Below are 19,852 nucleotides of genomic sequence, written 5' to 3'. Positions count from 1 at the left end.
TAAACTTTCTTGGAACCCCTGAAACCTCAGCTTGCGTCGCCGTGGAAACGCGGAGGGCGACTTGTATATCTGCATGTGTATATTTATTACCCCGCGGAGAGCGTTTGGGTCTGAATGCTGTGCAATGGTTGAGTTTGTCGAAGATGACGAAAACCTTTTGTGGTCGTTTTATTTAATTCATCTTTAGGAAGTGATTTTATTAGCAGGCTTTTATTTTGTTTTTGTTTGTTGTGATCGAATTAGATTTTTTGGGGGTTTTCTTTGTTTTTATGCGAGTCCGGAGACGAGAACGTTTACGTAACAACAACAACAAACCACACACAACCCACCTGCACGTGTGCAGCTCTGTCTGACTTCAGTCACATGACCGGAACGCTGCTGCTGGTTGGTTTGTCCTGCAGAGGAATTCTGTGTGAAGACCTTTGACCTTAACCTCGAAGGAGTTTCCTTCCACCTCACGCCCAACTTCTTTTCCTCAGCACAGGCTCGGCTGTGTGACGACATTGTTCATCATGAAGCTTCTTTCTTGGCCTCCTTATAAATTACGAGCACGGACAGATTGGTGGCACCGGAGCGTCGTCAGGAGGTCGTGTGATTGGTTCGTTTCTTTGTTAGCGTTGTGCGCCGCAGACGTCTGCAGGTTGTTACAGTAAAATCAATAACAACTGTGGAAAATGGCCGTTTAGGAAACTTAAAGAAAACTCAAGGAAACAATTTTGTGTTCTTAAAAAACGAAGTTTATTTTTGGCGGTGTGATCGTGAGGCTCGTCAGGCAAACCTGTCACTCGTCCAGAGACTCACACTTTTGTTTGTATTGACCAATCAGGTCCGAGCAGCCTCGGGTTGCTTGCAGGTAAACAAAGCGACCATCATGTGACGTAAATATCATGCAGCACGTTTCCTGCTGCAGATTGGGTCACAAATCCTATTTCTGTGAGTTTCTGTTAAAGGTCGATGATGGTCTCCTTCATGACTGGGTCGTTTCTCCAGCCTGCAGATGTTCAGCAGATGTTCGCAGCGACTAAAAGTGCAACTCTGACTTCAGAGAGACGCGCGGTCACTCGGCCGTTTTCCCTCCGGACTCGTCTCTTTCCTCGTTTCTGTCGTCGTGGTCGTAGCGGTCCTTCCAGCTTAGGCGACCCGTGTTTGGTCTTTCCCTCCCTGCACTGTTCTCAGATCAGCCGTCGGGTGAAGCGGAGCGAGGCGGCTGCTCTGCTGTAGAGATTAGACTCGTTTTTCTTCTATGAAAAGAAACTTGATGTGTTGATTATTCTAAATATGATGTTTTAAAAAGATGTTTTTGTCTTTGTTTTAGCAAAGTTTTTGGTTTTTTTGACTTGTGTTCCCAACAAATACTTGAATTTCTTAAAAAAATGTTTAGAGTTAAAGTAGTGAATGACAGATACATAAATAAATGGACACTGGATAAAACTCTGGCTCGTGTTTCCTCTGCAGCTCATTTCAGCTGCGCTGCATCCACCGCATGATCTCATGTCGGCTTTCCTCAGTCATGTGACTGCTCCAAAAAATTAAAGAAACACTGTAGGGGGGGGGGACTCCAGGCCTGCAGGGTCAGCACACCTGAATCACATGATTAGTTCATTGCCAGGCCTCTGGAGAACTTGGAGACATGTTGAGGACACGTGTAAAACCTGCAGGACACCGTCCCTCGAGGCCTGGAGTTCCCTCCTGTTGTAAGGTTTTGAGCAGTGTGTGTGTGTATAAATTTACAAAGTAGTCACGACCTGCTTCCTTTAGGTGGCGCCACAGAGGATCATCCACAAACCTCCCCTGAGGTCTCTTCATCCTCCCTCCTCTGCACATGCTCAGACTGTCCCAGCCTCCCTGACTGAGCTGTCCCTCTGATGGACTCATTTCTGGTCCTGTCCCTGCTGTCCAACATCTTCAGCTCGGCCTCCTCCGTCTCTGAAGCACCCCAGCAGGTCTTTAAACCCTCCCTTCCCTCCTGCTGCTCTCCTCCACAGATCAGCTCTCACTCGTCTCCACCTCTCTGGTGGCTGGTATTTAAACTCCACCTTCCTCGCCTCCCTCTGATTCACACTCATTTATTCTGACTCTCTCCTCCTTTCACCTGCTCGCATTAATCATTAATAATATAAGAATTCATCTGTTGAAGCCACAGAAGTCTGGCAGTAAAATAAATCTCCTCTCGTTTCTAGTTTCATGAACTTTACTCGGCGCCAGCTATAAACTCCTTAAACGTGCTCGGCCTGTTGTGCCCCAGTTATGGTTGAATAACTGAGGCTCGTATATCCATAATCATCACAAATCGACTAAAATAAGAAAAAGTTAAACATTGTCAGTCTCTTATCTGCTCCTTCAGACAAATATGGGCTAACTCAGGGAAACAGACTTTGAACTTTAACCTTTAGCCCTGAAAGCTCCGCCCTCTCTGCTTTACATCTACCTGCCCTGCACCGGTGTCTGAGTCATTCATGTAAAACTAAAGAGTTTGCATCAGAGTGTTAAAAATGACTAAATGCTTCATTATTCATTAAACGGTGATGACAGGAACGTGTTTGTATTTCCTGCTGGAGCTTCTACAGTCGCAGCAGACGGACGTCAGATTTGGCTTCAGTTTGTGTGTCAGCAGTGTTTTAATACTGCAGCACTGATGGTTTTTAATGAAGTCAAATCATATGAATGCTCGTTCAGCTGCTGCTGTTTGATTGATCTGCATCTGCTGTTTAAGAACTTCTCACATGAACATCACAAAATGAAGACGTGCACACTTTCATTTATAATAACTATAATAATCTCCCTACACAACATGCAATTCAAGTGTGATTTCACTTTTTTCAGGCTAATGTCACATCGTTTTACTTCTAATGAAAAGAAAACTATTTCTTCATTATTATCTATAAAACAAAGTGATGTCCAAGCTTGTAGTTCAGTTTTGATTAATGATGATGAAAGCATCACATTCAGAAAATCTAACTTCTATGGAGAACTCAAAGTCTCAAAATAAGAGAAGCAAACATTCAAATCCAAATTTATTTTTACTACAAAATGTGCAAAATAACTTTAAACTTCCATCCAGAGCGAGAGGCGGGGGTCCGGTCTCCAGCCAACAACCGTTCACAGGCACCAGTTAACCTGACCCCACTAACTGCAGGTGACTGTGGGAGGAACCCACACACCCACGGTGGTGGGGGCAAACTCAGCCTTGACTTTTAATTTGAAATGTATTTTTATGTCCCTTGGTGCTCCTAGTTACTCTGAGCAGATTACGAGGACGTTCCTCGAGATGAGGGCCCGCCTGTGAATAAAGCGTTGCTCGTATTTCACACTGATTTGCAAATAATCAAATGACATGAATAAGCTGGAGGGGACCTGCTTTCTGCTGACCCGGCCTGCAGATCCTCTCCCATCACCACACCTCTGACAGGTGGCAGCAGGAGGCTCCTCCCCCAAACCACTCCTACCAACCCGTGCTCGCCTAACCTCCCACATCCACGGGAGCGGGAGAGTAAAGCCACACACACACGTGCACACTTCTGAGAAGTGTGTTGCCATGTGGGGCCTCGTGGCTGCCGGGTCCGTCTTCTTCCCAGGACTCTTCCTCCTGTCCAAACAGGCTCTCAAACAGCTGATGGGATGGAGCGAGGGGGACGCCGCTGTCGTGTCAACACGGTAGGAACACACACACTTCAGAGGACATCACACTTGTCTTTCTCTTAAACGCAGTTTGACTTACGGAGGATGACCTCCCCAGAAGTGAGTGAGTCCCAGTCTTATCCTGGCCTCAGTTTGACCCGACAGTGTGTGAGCTGAAGCTGCTGCAGATGAACCAAGACTGTTTTTGTTTGCTGTCCCTCATCACTTTGTGTCTCTTTGTAGTTATTGTGTATCTGTAGTTGTATCTTTTGCACTGTTTGTAACTGGTTTAATGACTTTACGTGTCCATGTGAGTATTAGTTTTACTTTCCAACAATAAGGAAGCTGTCACCTCAAACAGCTCCTCGCTGGAGCCTTTGCATGCTTTATGAGACCTAAATGTGAAGCGCTTATTTTATTTAGTTCTTTTTTTGAAGATTTAGATGCATCACGCAAACATACGACACATGTCCAGTTAAAGTTCAGCTGTTTGTTTCTCTTGTTTCAGCTGCTTTGATTATTATCTTGCTTGTGTTCTCAGCCTGGTGTCATCCATCCAGTCCATCATGGCCTTCTCAGCCGGATGCATCATCATCGCGTCCTGCAGGGACGTCATCGAGGACCGGTGAGGACTCCTCTGGTTCTTATTGTCTCTTCATCATTTTACCTTCATACAATTAAACCTTCCCTCTTTGTGGTCCATTTATCAGCAGTGTCATTGTTATGTATTCTTTTCTCATCAAAATTTGCTCCCAGATTATTTTGAATTTAGACATTTTTGATGTTAACATTCAGCTGAATTCTCCCAAAGAAAATTATTATTTTATCCAGGAATAAAAATATATTTAAAGCTTTTTTTCTGCTGCTGCATAGAAAAGGTAAAGCCCTCAGCCTCAGTGTGAGGATTCAGTATGAAGCAAAGCTCAGCCGATAATCTCATTAACAATCTGAGCCTAATGTGCAGCAGCAGCAGGGTTATTTCAGTCTGAGACTAATCCTGCACGCTGAGCATGATGGGAAATGAAACTCTGTCAAGGAGCAGAGGGACGACAGCGGAGCGCCGTGGTGGTCAGCTGGTTTCTCATTTCCCAGTCAAAGTGGAGCAAAGGTTTGAATCTGAGTCTGAGCTGCATTTGCTTATCAAATCACAACGCTCCACAAGCAGCAAGGAACTCTGGGAGTTCGTACACCTACAGCGCAGCAGCAAGTTCAGTTTAGAAAATACATTTTTACCTCAAAAATAGGAAAGAAGGAAGCGTTTCAGTGCTTTACCACAGTAAAAGTATCCTAAAAACCTCCAATACACTTCTGACAATTCAGCATTCAGGCTCCTGCCTGCACAGCTGAGCTTTTCATCCACTCACACGTATCAGGAGTATCAGGGTGATTTTGGAAAAGGTGCTGCTGGTTGTCCATGCAGGGTGGAGGTCGGAGTGGACGGATGGAGCCACATAATAAATGTTGTTCTCCTTGTTTCCATCACATCTCCTGTTGCTCCTGATGCTCATATTAAACATGACCATGAGCTCAGTGTATTGGAACAGTTGCTGTTGTAATGCAGTGTATCGCCACGTGGCGGCGCCCCCATTTTGTTCTTCTTCGCAGTCTCTCTGCGATGGATTCTTCTGTGTGTACGTGGGCTAGTGTGCTCTCAGGAAATGTGTGGTAGAGGTGGTACTTTTATTTTTGATACTTTAAATAAATGAGTACTTCTGGAAAGTCAGAAGCCGTTGCTGATTCGCTCTCCACCTGCACACCTCCGCAGCTGGCTTCATCTCCACTGCACGTTACAGCATGCACAGTAATGACAAAAGCTCTTTTTTCTAACTCTTGGATCAGTGTGATGTCACAAAGTTGGGATAATACACAAGCCTCACCCACATGCTGTGTATGAGGGGCAGCCAATGAAAAGACAGGTCTCTCACAGGGAGGAAAAACTAGTTTCAGGATGACCTGAGAGGCTCCAGTGTGAGACAAAGAAGGAATTCTTTCAAGTGTGATTCATGCAAAGCTGCTTTAGAAGACTCCAAGACAGAAAATCTAGAGTTGGAAATAAGAAGAGAAGGACAGCTGAACACGCAGGTGCAGTTTGTTTTAGACTCTGGGAGTCTAATCAGATCTAAATGATTGTTTTAATTATTCATCTGTGGACACCTGCTTAGAAGACGGAGGAAAAGGTGCCCAAAGAGGCTCAGACATTTCATGTCTGAACTGCAGCTTCTTCTACTTGCATTTCAGTGTGACAGCGCCCACTAGTGGATGCCCATGCTTACTGCAGTAAAGGAAGTCGGGTGACAAAGTGTTGGAGCCATGAAGTGAGTGCAGGGAGGAGGCCCGGGTGGATGTATGGGTCAGATAACGTTAAACTGGAGCACAGGGCGGTGTCTTGGATGTTTCTTGCCTAAATGAACCTGATGTCTTAAATCGGAGATCAAAGTAATGATGCTGCTTCAGCCTCTCTCCATCTCCTCTCTGCTCAGACATTGGCTGACTGATGCCTACATCTTATTTGCCACGCCTTACTTTGCCTACGACATCTACGCCATGTTTCTGTGTTACCGGCACAAGCTGCAGGTCAAAGGTCACGAGGAGGCGGGCCAAAGCGTTGGGTTGATGGGAGCCACTGTGATTGGTTACCTGCGCAGGGAGTTCCTCATGGTGCTGCACCACATCTTCATGGTGACCTTCTGCTTCCCCGCCTCTCTGGTAACTATGACAACAGCAAACATTGACAGTGACACATCCACCCTGATCATAGACTGTACACAAAGATGGACACCTTTGCATTTGTTCTCTGGGCGACTCATGAATAGAAGTCTATGATAAAATTAACCTTCAGCGCATCTGTCTGAGCTTAGTGAACACTTTCCTGATGAACTGATGGTGGCAGTCGCTGGTTTCAGGTCTTACTGAATAAAACATGGAGTCATTTTGGAGCTAAAACCCCCAGGAAGTAGGACTCAGCTTGTTGAGGTTCAAACAAACTCTGAAGTGCCAAAAGCTGCAGTTCCTCTGACATCCACTGGAGGTCCCAGCGAGTGGCAATGAGTGCTACGAAAAACTTTAGTCTCAACAGATCATTTGCTCCTTTATAAAAACTGTTTAAAACGTATTAAGGCTTAAAGTTTAGGGGCGTGGCCTCTTTGGCTGTATCTGCAGCTAATTGAAGTCCCTGAACTGGACCTCTAGACCATGTTTAAGCTGTCGGGGCCTTTGGGAGCATTTTTAATGATCTGACTGAGAATACGTCTGCTGTGAGGCTGTTGTACTAACAGACCGTCTGAGCTCCAGTTTAGGTGGAATTCTAAGATTTTATTCGGATGTAACTTGACTGTTATTGGCAAATATCTGTGTGATGCTCCCATATAGTTTATGATAACCAAGCTAGCTAGAATTAGCTGCTAACTTAGCGCTCTTGAGACCCTGTGGTCCAAATGTGATCACCTCCAAAATGCTAACACTGCGGGGTTTCCAGTGTGAGGGTGACATCATGGTGGCTACATCCATCGTCTTTGTACAGTCTGTTATTATAGTAAAACATGTGTACATTAAATTACAGTTTCTCCTTCCTGTGTGTGTGTCAGCTGTGGAGGCAGGGTAAAGGTGACTACTTCCAGGGCGTCTTGTTTCTGGCTGAACTCAGCACCCCGTCCGTCTCTCTGGGGAAAGTCCTGATCCAGGTAATCCGCCTCCCTCCAACCTTTTACTTGTGTGTGTGTGTGTGTGTGTGTCAGATACCTAAACTCATTCAGTGTTTAGTATTGATCTGGACTACCAAAAAAAAGATCAAACAGATTTATTGATTGATTTAAGAAAACACATGACGTCAAACGTTCCAATAGAAACCAACTTTATACGTTAACATTAAGACAAGCAGGCTGCTGCTTGGATGTGAAACCTTGATGCTCAGTCGAGAAAATCAGAAAACTCCTCGTTCTAAAGAGACACTAAAACCACAAGCAGCTAACGCTAGCACGAGCACGGATGCTTTTATTAGCGGAGCACATGAGGACCCAGGAGGGTGAGTCAGAGATCAGGGTGTCCACGCAAAAGACACTGAAGCCACGGTGCCGGACACTGAAGGGAAAGTCAGCTCCTACAGGGACGAGGCTGAGGGACGGGTCACCTCTGATACAAACGTAAGCGAAAACAAGTGTGAGCCCTTAGAGAGGACTTGGAAACCAGAAGGACATTCAGAGTTCATCATGGAGAACTTTCCCAAAGGAAACGGGCAGGAAAGAATCACAGATGTGGAAAATGAAGCGGCTCCTTTTTGCCTTTAGAAGATGTGAAGGAGTGAAAGATTGGCGAATGGTGGCTCGTGTTTGAGTGACCAGCAGCCATCATCGTGCTGCACTGGCTGCTTGAGCATTTCTTTAGTTTAGTCACTTGTATATCATTTGTTCTCAGCACTTTTCGGTGTCCTTCCATTCTCCTTCTTTCTTTCGTCTCTCTACCGCCACACTGGACTATCCATCCACCCATTCTCGTCCGCTTGTCGTTCGCCGTGGGGGGGCTGAGCCTATCCCAGCTGTTTGTAGAGGCAGGGTACACCCTGGACAGGTCGCCAGTCTACACTGGACTATTCATTTCAATTTCATTTCATTTATATAGCACCAAGTCACAACAGCAGCCGTCTCAGGGGGCTTTAGGGTAAAGCCCCAACAATCATATGACCCCCTATGAGCAAGCGCTTGGAAACACTCTCTTTCAACAGGAAGAAACCTGCGGCAGAACCAGGCTGGTTTTTTATTCATTAAATAATTAACTCATTGATTCATTAATCTACGTTTTAGTTCAATGACAGACTTTTACAAATCATCACTCAGTCAGTGTGTCGGGTTATAACTGGGGGCGTTGCTGTGATGGCGCCTCGTCCTCACCCTGACAGTCTGACCATGAACCCCGTTTGCTTCCTTCACATTTGGAGCGCTGAGCAAACTATTTGTTTTCTAAGTATAGAAGTTCAAGGATGAGGATGTTTTATATTTCTCTCTGTTCTGCAGCACGGCTATTAAAATCATGAGCATGTGTAGTGTATCGTCTCCCTGACCCATGTCAGAAACACATTTGAGTTTATTCTGGATTATATCGTCTCTGTCCTGGCACCAAATGTATAATAATCTAAACACTAAATTGATCCGCTGCTTTTTTAAGTGCATATGCCTCCATCCACCGTCTCCCTCAGCAGCATGAGTCTGCTGATGTTTAGACTGATTCTGGGGAAACCTGAGGGGGACTATAATCTATAATCTCCATAATTTCTAACATCAGGAAAAGCTGAGCACTGTGCTTTCTCTGCACATGCTTATTGGGACTCTCTCCACGCTTGTGGAGCAGATAATTTAAAATTGATTTGGGATAAAATAGTCTCTTTTTTTCTTTTCTTTTTTAAAGTAAAGCATTTTTATTCTGTCGTCTACACTTTAACCTCCTAGGACCACATATGTGGACGTCACATTTTGGGTTATTTAGACCAAAATACAGAATTTGTCTCTACAAGGGCCCGATGTCCACCTGTGAGGACAGCATACTGCCACCGCTCTATCGAAATTTAAAACAAACCTCCTCAGACATGGATCCCAGTTTTCTCAGAAACAAAAATCAGGTAAAAAAAATAAAATCTGGTAATTCTTTGTTTTTACATCATCAGGTCCCAATCAGCCCAAATATCACAGAGAAATTACAAAAGCATGCCATGAAAGAGTTCAGGTGGTTAAATAACTGCAGCTTTAAACTGGAACCGTTTTCATTTTTCAATAGAAAATGTAAATACTGTCGTTTCCAGCTGCTGTTGGCAAACCAACATATTCTAATAACGTGCTGGACAACACATCACGTCCCAGCGAGACACACTGGTCAGTTTTTTCACCGTGAAAATACACAGAACACACTGTAGTTACTCACACAGCGCTCTTGTCTTTAATTCTATTTTACAGATTTCTAATCGTTTGTGTTCTATCACCTGTGCAAATAGACTTTAAAAAGCTCACATTTGATAAAGTACACTGGTTTAATGAAAGCTCTGACTTCTAAAATCATTTCAAGCACATACAGAATGCTAAGTATTAGATCAGCAGTTACATAATTAACTCTGACTGAAACATTTCCACCTCTAATCAGAACCAACGTTTGACGTCTCCTGTCATTATTTGTTAAAATGAATTATTTGTTTTCTGTCTCGTTTCTCTTCATGACGATGATGATGACGATGTCTTCAGTATAAGAAGCAGCACACGCTGCTGCACAAAGTGAACGGCGTCGTCATGCTGCTCACCTTCTTCGGTTGTCGGGTCTTACTCTTTCCTTACCTGTACTACGCCTACGGCAGGTAAGCCACGCCCACCTCTGCTTTTGTAATAATGATCAAAAACAACAGTGATTGTCTGCAAACACAAAAGCCCCCAAAATGAATCAATATTTGTTTAATGATTTTCCTCTTTGTCTTCTAAAACAACACAAACAAACAAAAATATTTCTTGGCCATTTGTTGATTTATTGTGGAAAAGATGAGCCAGCATTACAGATCTATAAGGATTTATATCTCATTCAGTTATCAGTTCATTTAAAGGTGGACGTGGTTTGTGTGTGTCTCAGTGTTCAGTGAAAAACAGGTTTCACATAAAAACTGTTGAACAGCAACACGACCCACGTTTGCTTCCTTTCAGAGGCTGAGCTGAGCGTAACTTTCTTTTACTTTGTGTTATGAAACCAAACTATGTAGCAAATCAAATGAAATGAGTTCGACTTCATTTTAAGATATTTGTAAAATTCAACATAATCAAATAAAAAATGAGCCCGTTTACTCTGAGCCGAGGGCGCGTGAGCCGAAGACGTTACAGTGTTCGACGTCGGGCCCAAAGGACACGTAGTTCAGTGCAAGTACGTAAAAACTTGTAGCCACAACATCCGCAGCGTGACGGTGAAAGAAGATTGTGATCTTTCATCTTTGTGAGCGAGAATCTTCTGACTCCTCAGAAACATCCAGAACGCTGTGTGACTGTGAGTCAGACAAACTGAAGATTCTTCTGTCGCGAGAAGTTAAGATTTACACTTTTTAGCTGCTTTTTTCTCTGAAGGTTAAAAATATCAGAGTACTTATTTAATTTTTCTTTAAATGTCTAACTTATATTTCAGTTTGGCTCACCTCAAAAACCAATAATATCTGTTTTCTATCCAGTTATAAATCTTATAAATGATCAAATCTTCCAAATAACTTTGAAATTTACAGATTATATTTTTATGTAAAACTTTTTTCTGCTTGTCTTCGACTCGTTTGACTTTATGTAGAAAACGTAAACATGTTTTAAGAGGACTCGTTGTCACACTGCAGAGAAACTGAACTCTACTTCGTTGACTAATCGCTGTCGTGTAATTATTCTTGTATTAAAATCTTTTGCGTTTGAACTGACTTCGAGTTGTTCATGAATGTCTGAGCCACATCTCATCGCAGCTTTGCATGATTCAGAGTTCAGACTAACTTTTGGAAGCCAGCAGAGGGGCCTCAGAGAAATAAGGCCGCTGCTATAAAACTCCATGATGACCTGACACAACCAGAAACATTCAAAATAGTTCTCGATGTTTTACAATTTTAAGTATTCGTATTCGTAAAGTATTAAAATGTCAGTGTAACTTTGATCACAGCGCCCCCTGCCTTGTGTTTCAGGTATGCATCGATGCCGATGTACCGGGTGCCCCTGGTGGCCCCATGGCAGTGTAACCTGGGGACGGCCCTGCTCTGGCCTCTTCAGCTTTACTGGTTCACGCTGATCTGCAGAGGAGCTCTGCGCCTGTTCACCCAACGCTCAAATTCACCACCTGCGATTCTTAAAGCCGACGGCAATGTGGGCCCAGCTAACAGCTGCACAACCAATCAGACAGCTGGTGGAGGAAGAGGAGAGTAATGTAATCCGATCAGAGCCAATCAGATTACCAGGGGGGCGGTGACTGTTACAAACAGATGAGTGTTTCTTCTCGTTTATGGTAAAAGTTCCAAGGAGTGAACGTAGTGACAGAAAAGCTTACAGATGCAGATCCATTATTAAATGGAAAAAGGAGGAAATGAACATTAGAAGTGTCACCAAGTTTAATCAGAAGGGAGACGACGGCTGTTTGTAGTAAAACCACACAAGAAGAATCAGGATTTACCGATCACACTGACGTTTACGAGATCATACGAGGAGCAAACCTGTACCCGACCTGTAAGGACAAAAGATCAAACTATATATAAAAAGGTAGAAATGGTTTGTGTGAAGATGATGATAATCGGTTCAAAGGGAACAGAGAAATCATCCTCTAGGATTAGCTTCATTTTAAGGAGTCCCACAGGGATCAACATCAGGCCCACTGTCATTCACTCTGCACATGAACATTGATCATGTCAGGATCCAATCTGCTTCACCAGATTTTCTAACCACTGATTAAGAATATATTAAGGAATCAAAGTATTACATATTTATCAAACAGGTTATTGATCATTATTTTGGGGGACTATTAAATAGCATATTTGTAGGTGCAGAGGAGTAGACATTCAGCCTGTGGTCACACTGTGAGCTACACTGGCCCTCCGTATATTCGTTAAGTCAAGTTCATTGAAGTTTGTAGTGGTTCTATAATAGGTGCCTTAGTTTTTCCAATGTTTCCAACAGTAAATATTGTCCAGCTTCATTCTGCAAAGTCAGTTTTGAAGCTGATGATAGCGCTTCCTTTCCCCCCACGAGCACCACAGAGCCTGCGTCGATATCCAACATCAAAGCTATTCAAGTGTTTACAGTCGCCCTCACCTCTGTGTCACTTTTAGCTGAAGACAGGACTTCCTGCTCCTGCGTACAACATCATCTGCACTGTTTATGCTGACAATACCATCTTGAGGATCCACGACTTCATTAGCATTTTGACCAGTGTGTGTTTGACAGTGCCGAGGCCTTTTAATAAACAACAACAACCACAGGCCTGTATGTTTGTTTGTTTTCTGATCCACTCACGTGACTCAGCTTCACGTCGGCTCGTTTGAATCTTGTGTCTGATTTTTTTGCAGCATATAGTTTGTTCTCATGTCTTTCTACAAAATACATGTTGATCAAAGATCTTCCTGAATTAATAAATTTGACTTAAAACTGAATATTTGACATGAATTTTCTGCACTGATCATCTGTATGAAGCATGAAGAATGACATTTACCCATGTTTCATTGTTATTTAGTTTCCAGGTATTTCTCAGAGACAACGGTTAACTTGTTTTCACCCCCCCCCCCCCCGACAACTGCTTTTTAAAATGTATTGTTTATAGACAAACCTCATCTGAACGTCCATCAGGATTTACTAAATCAGACTCATTTCATGACAAAGTTCATTTCTGTAAATAAACTTTGTAAAGGTCGCAGGTTGAACTTACCTGTACAGGTGTCAGTTTTGTGCTTCAGACTTCAGGAAGTTTGGGAATTATAGTTTTCTGTTTGAATTTTAAATTTAATGCTAATCATAAAGCAAAGCACATCTCAGGTTTGTTTTAATCACCAAACTTAGAAATAAACAAATAATAATAATAATATATAAAATGAACTTGGAATTACTCGTCTTTATTTCTGAGTCAGTTTTGTTTAATACATCCTGATAAAAGTCTCGTAGTTATGTCATCATCAGCAGTTTGCGTCTCTGTGGTTATTCTGGTCTTTTCTAGCAGGCCTGGACGTCTTTGGACAATTCACGTCTTCTCAGTTTGTCTCTTGTCTTCTTGAGTCTTAGTTGTTTGCATTTCACTAGGATGTGTTTGTGCGTCTTCAGTTGTTTGGTCTTTCTTTGCAGCTGTTATTTTTCATCTTTTCATGATCATTTTTGCAGCTTCATCTCGTCTCTGATGTAAGTTTGTTTCTATTTCTTGTCGTTTGTGTCTTTTATTTTTTTCAGGCCTTCAGCCTGTTTTTCACTCGTTCGTTTGGAGCTTCGTTGTAGTTGTTTGGTTTGTCACTTTAATTGAAGTTTCCTTTGTGGCCGATTTTTCTCCTCGTGATCTTTTTGATTCTCTCGTCATCTTTTGCTGCTTTTGTATTTGTTTCGTTGGTTCTTGGTGTTGTTACTTTAGCTTGGAGCATTCGCTTTCTGCTGCTTCTCTCAAATCTTGGCAGATGAAGTAGAAACACGTTCTTAGACAAACTAACGGTACTTCGTTTTCTTTTTAACTTAAGAGCAGCAGTCCTGTTCATGACGCCCCGTTTACTTGACGTGGACTCAAACCTGCGTGTGAAGGCTTTGCTTGACATAAGCTTCACTGGATGCAGCCTTGGTGAGCGCTCACACACAGGAATCACTGTAACGCAGCCTCCTTTGTGTTACAAATGTAAACATTTCAGCTCGCAGCTTGAGCTTCAAATCCCGTTAAAGTAAAATGACTCATTAGGCAGAGTGGATTATTATTGGATCATATCTACTGATTAATCAGTGGATTTCACTCTAATGGTCTGGGTGAGTCGTGCACCACTCGGAGAATCATTCAGCTTCATAAGAAATAAAGTGGTGTGGAGTACAAGTCACATATTTAAATGCAGAAATACCGTTGAGTAGAATCAGAGCATAACATAGTACTTCAATAAAGTCTATTAAACTCGAGTAAATGTACTCAGTTACACTCCACCACTGCTCTGAGATTATCGGGACTAACGGCTTCGCTAATCTGGGGCCTCGGTTCATGCGTGATGTGGAAACTTCAGCTTTAGTCAGACTGATGTGAGGATGCAGGTTCGACCGAAGGAGCAGGAAGTGACGAAATACAACATGTCACATGACCAGACTCACGGGAGCATCAGTCGCTCCACGGTCGGAGGAGACATGAGCTCACAGGACAAAGACACATCACAGTGGGGCAGGTGGGTGCAATGACATTTACAGACAGCAGGTGGCAGCGTTCAGCAGCTTCACGTGACATCATCAGCCCCTCTGCATTTCCTGTCCGCCCAAATTTAACAGCCAGCCCCCTGGTCAGTAGATCTCAGCGCGTGAACGACCGCAGAAACCATCAGACATCAGCACGCGGGAGGTTGTTGATGACGACAACAATCACAGCGTCAACGCACAATAAAGTGGGACACACACTGACAGACGCGGCCCACTCACGCTGACCTCTGAAGCTTCAGGTAAACATACAAACAGGAGTTCGAGTTCCACGCGCAGTTTCTTGAGCCTCCCGCATTAATCACAGTTTCATCATTAATCATCGTTGGTTATTAATGATGAAACTGTGAAATCAGCCTGAACACGAAGCACAGACACAGTTTAAAAAAGAGGGTTCAAGTCTGAACATCCTGAATTTGGACACCTGTCGATCTGTGATGCTTGTTTTCCTGCTTTCAGTAGAAACACCAGCAGGACACGTCTCAGCTCCTCATGGCAAACATCCAAAGGTCTTCCTCAAAGTGGCGACACCAGCAGAAGCCCTGCTCCTGCTTTCAGCAGAAATAACTCTAACACCTGTACTCGGGTTATTTGATCAAAAAGATGTTTCCAGCTGACAGACTGGCAGCTTTGCTCTTTAAACCACGTCACTCAGCAACATATGAAGCTGAGCTTTTCAACCCTGACCTCAGTTTTAAATGATCGCAGGAAAGAAAGGAAACAAATTCTAGGATAAAATGATGTAAATTAAGATTTGGCTGAAACGAGATGACTGATCACTGTGACAATTTATTGATTTTCAGTTGATCCTCTTTGAATCAGTGTTGTCAGATAAACAGGTTTAAAGTCGAATGTTCTCAGAAATCAGAAGAAATCGTTCTGTGGATAAACACAACTGCACCTTTGGCCTCAGCAGCTGAGAGTCTGGTCAGCAGCACAGCTCACATTTAAAGTTACAAACGTCATAATCCTGTTTCTCTGCAGCTCTGCATTTCACCCAGTACTTCATATTTGTTGTACTTGTACATTTTTTTATTGAACAGTTTAAACTTGTGAGAACTGACTGAGCCTTTTGTAAACTGCTGTTTAAAACCTTGTAAATAAACTGAGGCTGACCTCATGCCCCAAACATCTGTATTTAAGGTGGACTGAACCTCAACTTGGGCCAGGTTACATGTAATATGTAATGTACATGTAATGTACATGTAATACCAACATTAACCACACGATGGAGCAGTGTCAGCAGACTCGTTCAGATCCCCTGATCAGGAAACCGCTGCCCCCCGGTGGTCAACGTCTTACTTCAGGTTAGCAGAGGGCATTTGCTAGATTGAATCTGCAGATTATTTTAAAGTAATAAGATTAATAACAGGTTTCATTTACCAGCGTAATTATTTTAACCTAAACACAGAAAATGAGGATTTCTCTTCTTATAACCAGCAGCTGTATTTTCCCCTTTAATAACTCAACGTTTCAAAGAGGATCAGTTTTTCTGACAGGACTTTAAAATCACGACTCATCAGTAATTGAATATTTATTATTTAACCACAGGTTCATCGTCTCACTTGGGGTCATTTAACAGTTTGTTTCTTAAAGGTCCAATCAGGGATGAGGTCTCCAGCTCAGCTGTGACTGAGTCCTGTATCCTCCCTGCTCTTTGAACCGATGCTCTCATTATTACTTGTCCCAAATAAATGAATACAAACACTGTTAAGACTTTTTCACATGAAGGAATGAAAGCATCTTCATAATGTGAGTAAAGGTCAGTTTCTGCCCTCAGACTGCTGAACATTTTAAAACGAATGTAAATCAGATTTAATCATTCAAAGATCTTTAAACACAGAGAAACAAATAATTGTAATGGAGTATTTTTCAGCCCTTCAGCAGTTTCTCATTAAACCTTTCAGCCCCGCCCCCTCACACATCATCCATCCTGTTAAATGAATACAAAAAATGCAAAATTGTTGTTTGTTGTAGTTTAATTTTTTTCCATAACTGCTCTGCAGCAGAAAGAAACCACAGCATTCATAGAACTTACATCAATTCAGCTCTTTGTACACAAATCCTGTTCTCCCAGTTCAGTCACGTGACCATGTTTGTTGTCCTTTTAAAATCCAAGTTACCTTCGAACCTCAGACTGCAGGAAAAAACCCTCTCATTGGTCTTTTAAGTCTTTAAAGTCACAACCTTAAAAAAGAGCCGGGTGACCTGGTGTCCTTCATCAGGACCAGTTTAACCCCAGTTTGGACTCTGGAGGTGGAAAGGCCGTCAGCGGGTCAGAGCAGAGATGTGGAAAAGCATTTGTAAATAAAACAGCCTACACAGACACAGCAGCTGGAACACGTTTCAGAGATTAGGACAGGAAATGAACTCAAACATCAGAGACGTCAGCCTCGTCACGCTCACCGCCTTTACAGAGTTGGGAAAGCCGCACTCGGGGAAATATTTACACCTCAGCTTCACCAGTTTGACCCAGTCAGAGATGTTTCACCTGCTGCATGAGAGCTTTCAGGCTGAGCACACTCACCACAGTCACACAGCTGACATACCTGCAGCGAGGAGCCAAAAAAGCTTTCAGGAAAAGTGATTTTATGCAGGAAGACTAAACCCACAGGCCCGAGAACCATCGCTTCAACAGCAAACCTACAAAACACTGACGTCTGTAAGTGTGCTCACATCCCTCTGGGCTTTGCAGGTCTATATCCTGCTTGTTATTCATGCTGTAATTTATGGCAGGTCATGGAGGACGAGTCTGGAGCATGCCTAAGAAACTGTCCCCATCCCTGCTCTTACGTTTACTGCAGCAACATCTTTAAACCAAATAAGTCCACACAGCTCTTCATTAAACTTCTCTCTTTAGATGAAACTCTTCAGATTATTCTGGAAGGCGCCTACAGACATGATAATGAGGGTCTGAGCATCAGTAATGTTTATTATTAACATTTGTAAGCAGACCCGAGGCTTTGCTGACACCTGCTGGCCAGTTGTTGTACTGCGGTTGTCACACAGTCCTGAAGCTTTATATTTACTGTAAACATGATTAAATATGAGGATTTGAACGAATTTGAAAGACTTTGATCTGTGGACACTGACATGCTCATAACTACTAGACCTTTTCCCAGCAGGTAAGGTTTTTTTTATTTTTTTCAATTCCACCTTTGACTTTGTAGTTTGAATCGGTCGTTATTGGCTCAGGTCATCCTGTATAACCCCGCCCTCTAGACGTCATCCTCATTTCATATTCGGGGACAGATTTGTTGACTCCTGGTTTAAACTTACTGCAGAAGAATAATCAAATCTAAATAATTTGCAGAGAGTTTTTGGAAGATGGCAAAATTTGGATTTTTTAATAAGAATTTTCTTCTCTGTGGTTCTGGAGGTTTTTTCCAGGTGAACCTTTTTTTAAAATCCAGTAACGTCACTTTGTTCTTAAATCCTGACTTTCTCAGGTTGGTTGTTCAGCTTAAATTAAGAATAAATCAGAGACTTGCTTCCAGCAGAGTGAGAACAGTGAGCGTGAGGATTGTTCTAGAAACACATTGAGCTGCTTTAAAGCTGCAGAGCCCGTCTGAATATTTGTACCTTTAACAACAAGTTTCTCTTTGATCGTCACTATAAATGTGAGGAAATATAAACATTACTCAGATTACTCTGGAAGGTAACTACAGATATTATAATTAAACAACATCTCTGAGTAGCAGGAGCTGAAGTGTTTCCGTGTCACTTAATCCAGTTTAAATATCTCTGAATTTTGTTCTGAGGGGTGGAGAAGCTCCCTGAGTCTCCAGAGAGCTCCACCTTTTTGTAATTCTAACAATATTTTCTTGTTCTCATAAATCCTGATTTCAGGATTATTCCACAAGCACAGATTTTACTCCTGTTTTTAAAAATCATAAGATTTTACTTGTGAATCCCGTCATTCACATAAATCCAGTCAGAAGATGACGGCTTGGTGAGTTTTTCCCTCTAACACCATAAATGGATATTGTGCGCAGAACCTTGACCAACTCTTTGTATGACATTTGATAAAATAATCAGAAACAGACACAAACGGACACAGAGAGACTTTTTATTAGTATTTTATTTTTCCAAGATGACACAAAGTAAAGATCAAAACAGCGCTGACTCAGGAGGACTCTTCATGCTCAGCTCCGCCGCCGGTCCACCTCACAGAGTCAGGTGTGTTGTGATGTTTGCAATCCAGCCTGCAGCATATTCGCTGCAGTGCTGCATCTGAGCTCGATGAGTCTGCTGCCTTGGGTCTTATATTGTCCTTCCAGTGACTGTCAGACAACACCAAATATGGCCCAAAGAAAACCTGCAGCACCTGCACAGCGACCACAAAGTTCTGTACAGGAGAACTAACCGGCTAAAAGGAGGCCCAACATGAAGCTATTCAAATCCAGAACCTTCTCACTGTGATGCTGTAATAACACCCTGCCACCCAAACACCATCATAAAAAGACAAAGAAATAAGAGAAAGATGAAGGAGGGTAAAACGACACAAACAGACACTAGAGGGCTAAAAAAGAGAAAACAGACCAGGAAATAGATAAAAACTAATGCAAAAGACACAAAATAAGTAAAACGTGATGAAAATTTACCATGAAGAGAAGTGATGGGCACAAGAAACTGAAAATCATAAAAAGACTGAACTAGCACAAAATAATGTGAAAGGCCCACAGAGCGACACCACACGGCTCCAAAGAGCTTCATGGCTGCAGTCAGACACACAACCACACTAAACGGACACAGACAGACTTTTTAGTAGTTTTGTTTTGTTTTTGGAGGTCTGATGATCCCCAGTTTGATGATTATTTATGATATAAGCTGTTAAAGCCACAAATGTCTTCAATGTAATAAAGAATAATAATAATAAAAAAAATACTGATTTAAATTTGATGTTCATGTTTTTTTACTTGTTCTTTGCACTGGAAAAAAATCACATGTTTTGATTTGTCAATATATGCATTATCTGGCATAAACATGCCAAAACAATAAAGTGAGGGTGAAATATACAGTTTGTTCTGAATGCTTAAACCCTAACTGTGATTCCTGTAGCACAATCTCTAAAACTATTCAGACTTATAGCAAAACCACTCACTGAGTTTGCAAAACTAAAAGCACAAAAACTGCTTTGCACTCAGTTTGCAATTTTGTAACACACACTTTGCAAAACTGTAGGTACAATTCACTGCACAACACTCAATTACCAAATTTCCAACACACTCCTAGCAAAAGTATGCACATGTATGGCTATCATTAACACTAATTTGCCAACTGTCTGGCACACTTTCACATGTGAAAACTTTTTTAGATAATTAGTTCACTTTGCAATCAGCCTAAGC

General features: G+C 42.4%; 1 protein-coding gene across 2 annotated transcripts; it reads left to right on the top strand.

The window, feature by feature from the left end:
* The first annotated feature begins 3,489 nt into the window (after positions 1-3,489).
* tlcd3b (TLC domain containing 3B) lies at positions 3,490-12,739 on the top strand. Of its 2 annotated transcripts, none has more exons than XM_005747711.2 (6): positions 3,490-3,654; positions 4,160-4,243; positions 6,099-6,324; positions 7,203-7,298; positions 9,840-9,949; positions 11,285-12,739. In XM_005747711.2, the coding sequence occupies exons 1-6, from the start codon at positions 3,536-3,538 to the stop codon at positions 11,520-11,522; spliced, it is 873 nt and encodes a 290-aa protein (XP_005747768.1). In that variant the 5' UTR covers positions 3,490-3,535; the 3' UTR covers positions 11,523-12,739. The 2 variants fall into 2 exon arrangements, with proteins under 2 accessions (XP_005747768.1, XP_005747769.1); XM_005747712.1 differs by having other exon boundaries at positions 3,551-3,654; positions 6,187-6,324.
* Positions 12,740-19,852: the final 7,113 nt, after the last annotated feature.

The sequence above is a fragment of the Pundamilia nyererei genome, unplaced genomic scaffold (assembly GCF_000239375.1).
Source record: "Pundamilia nyererei isolate P.nyererei 1_Seehausen unplaced genomic scaffold, PunNye1.0 scaffold00202, whole genome shotgun sequence".
Lineage (NCBI taxonomy): Eukaryota > Metazoa > Chordata > Actinopteri > Cichliformes > Cichlidae > Pundamilia > Pundamilia nyererei.
Note: the sequence above shows the minus strand (reverse complement) of the source record. Positions and strands in the feature narration are given on the sequence as shown.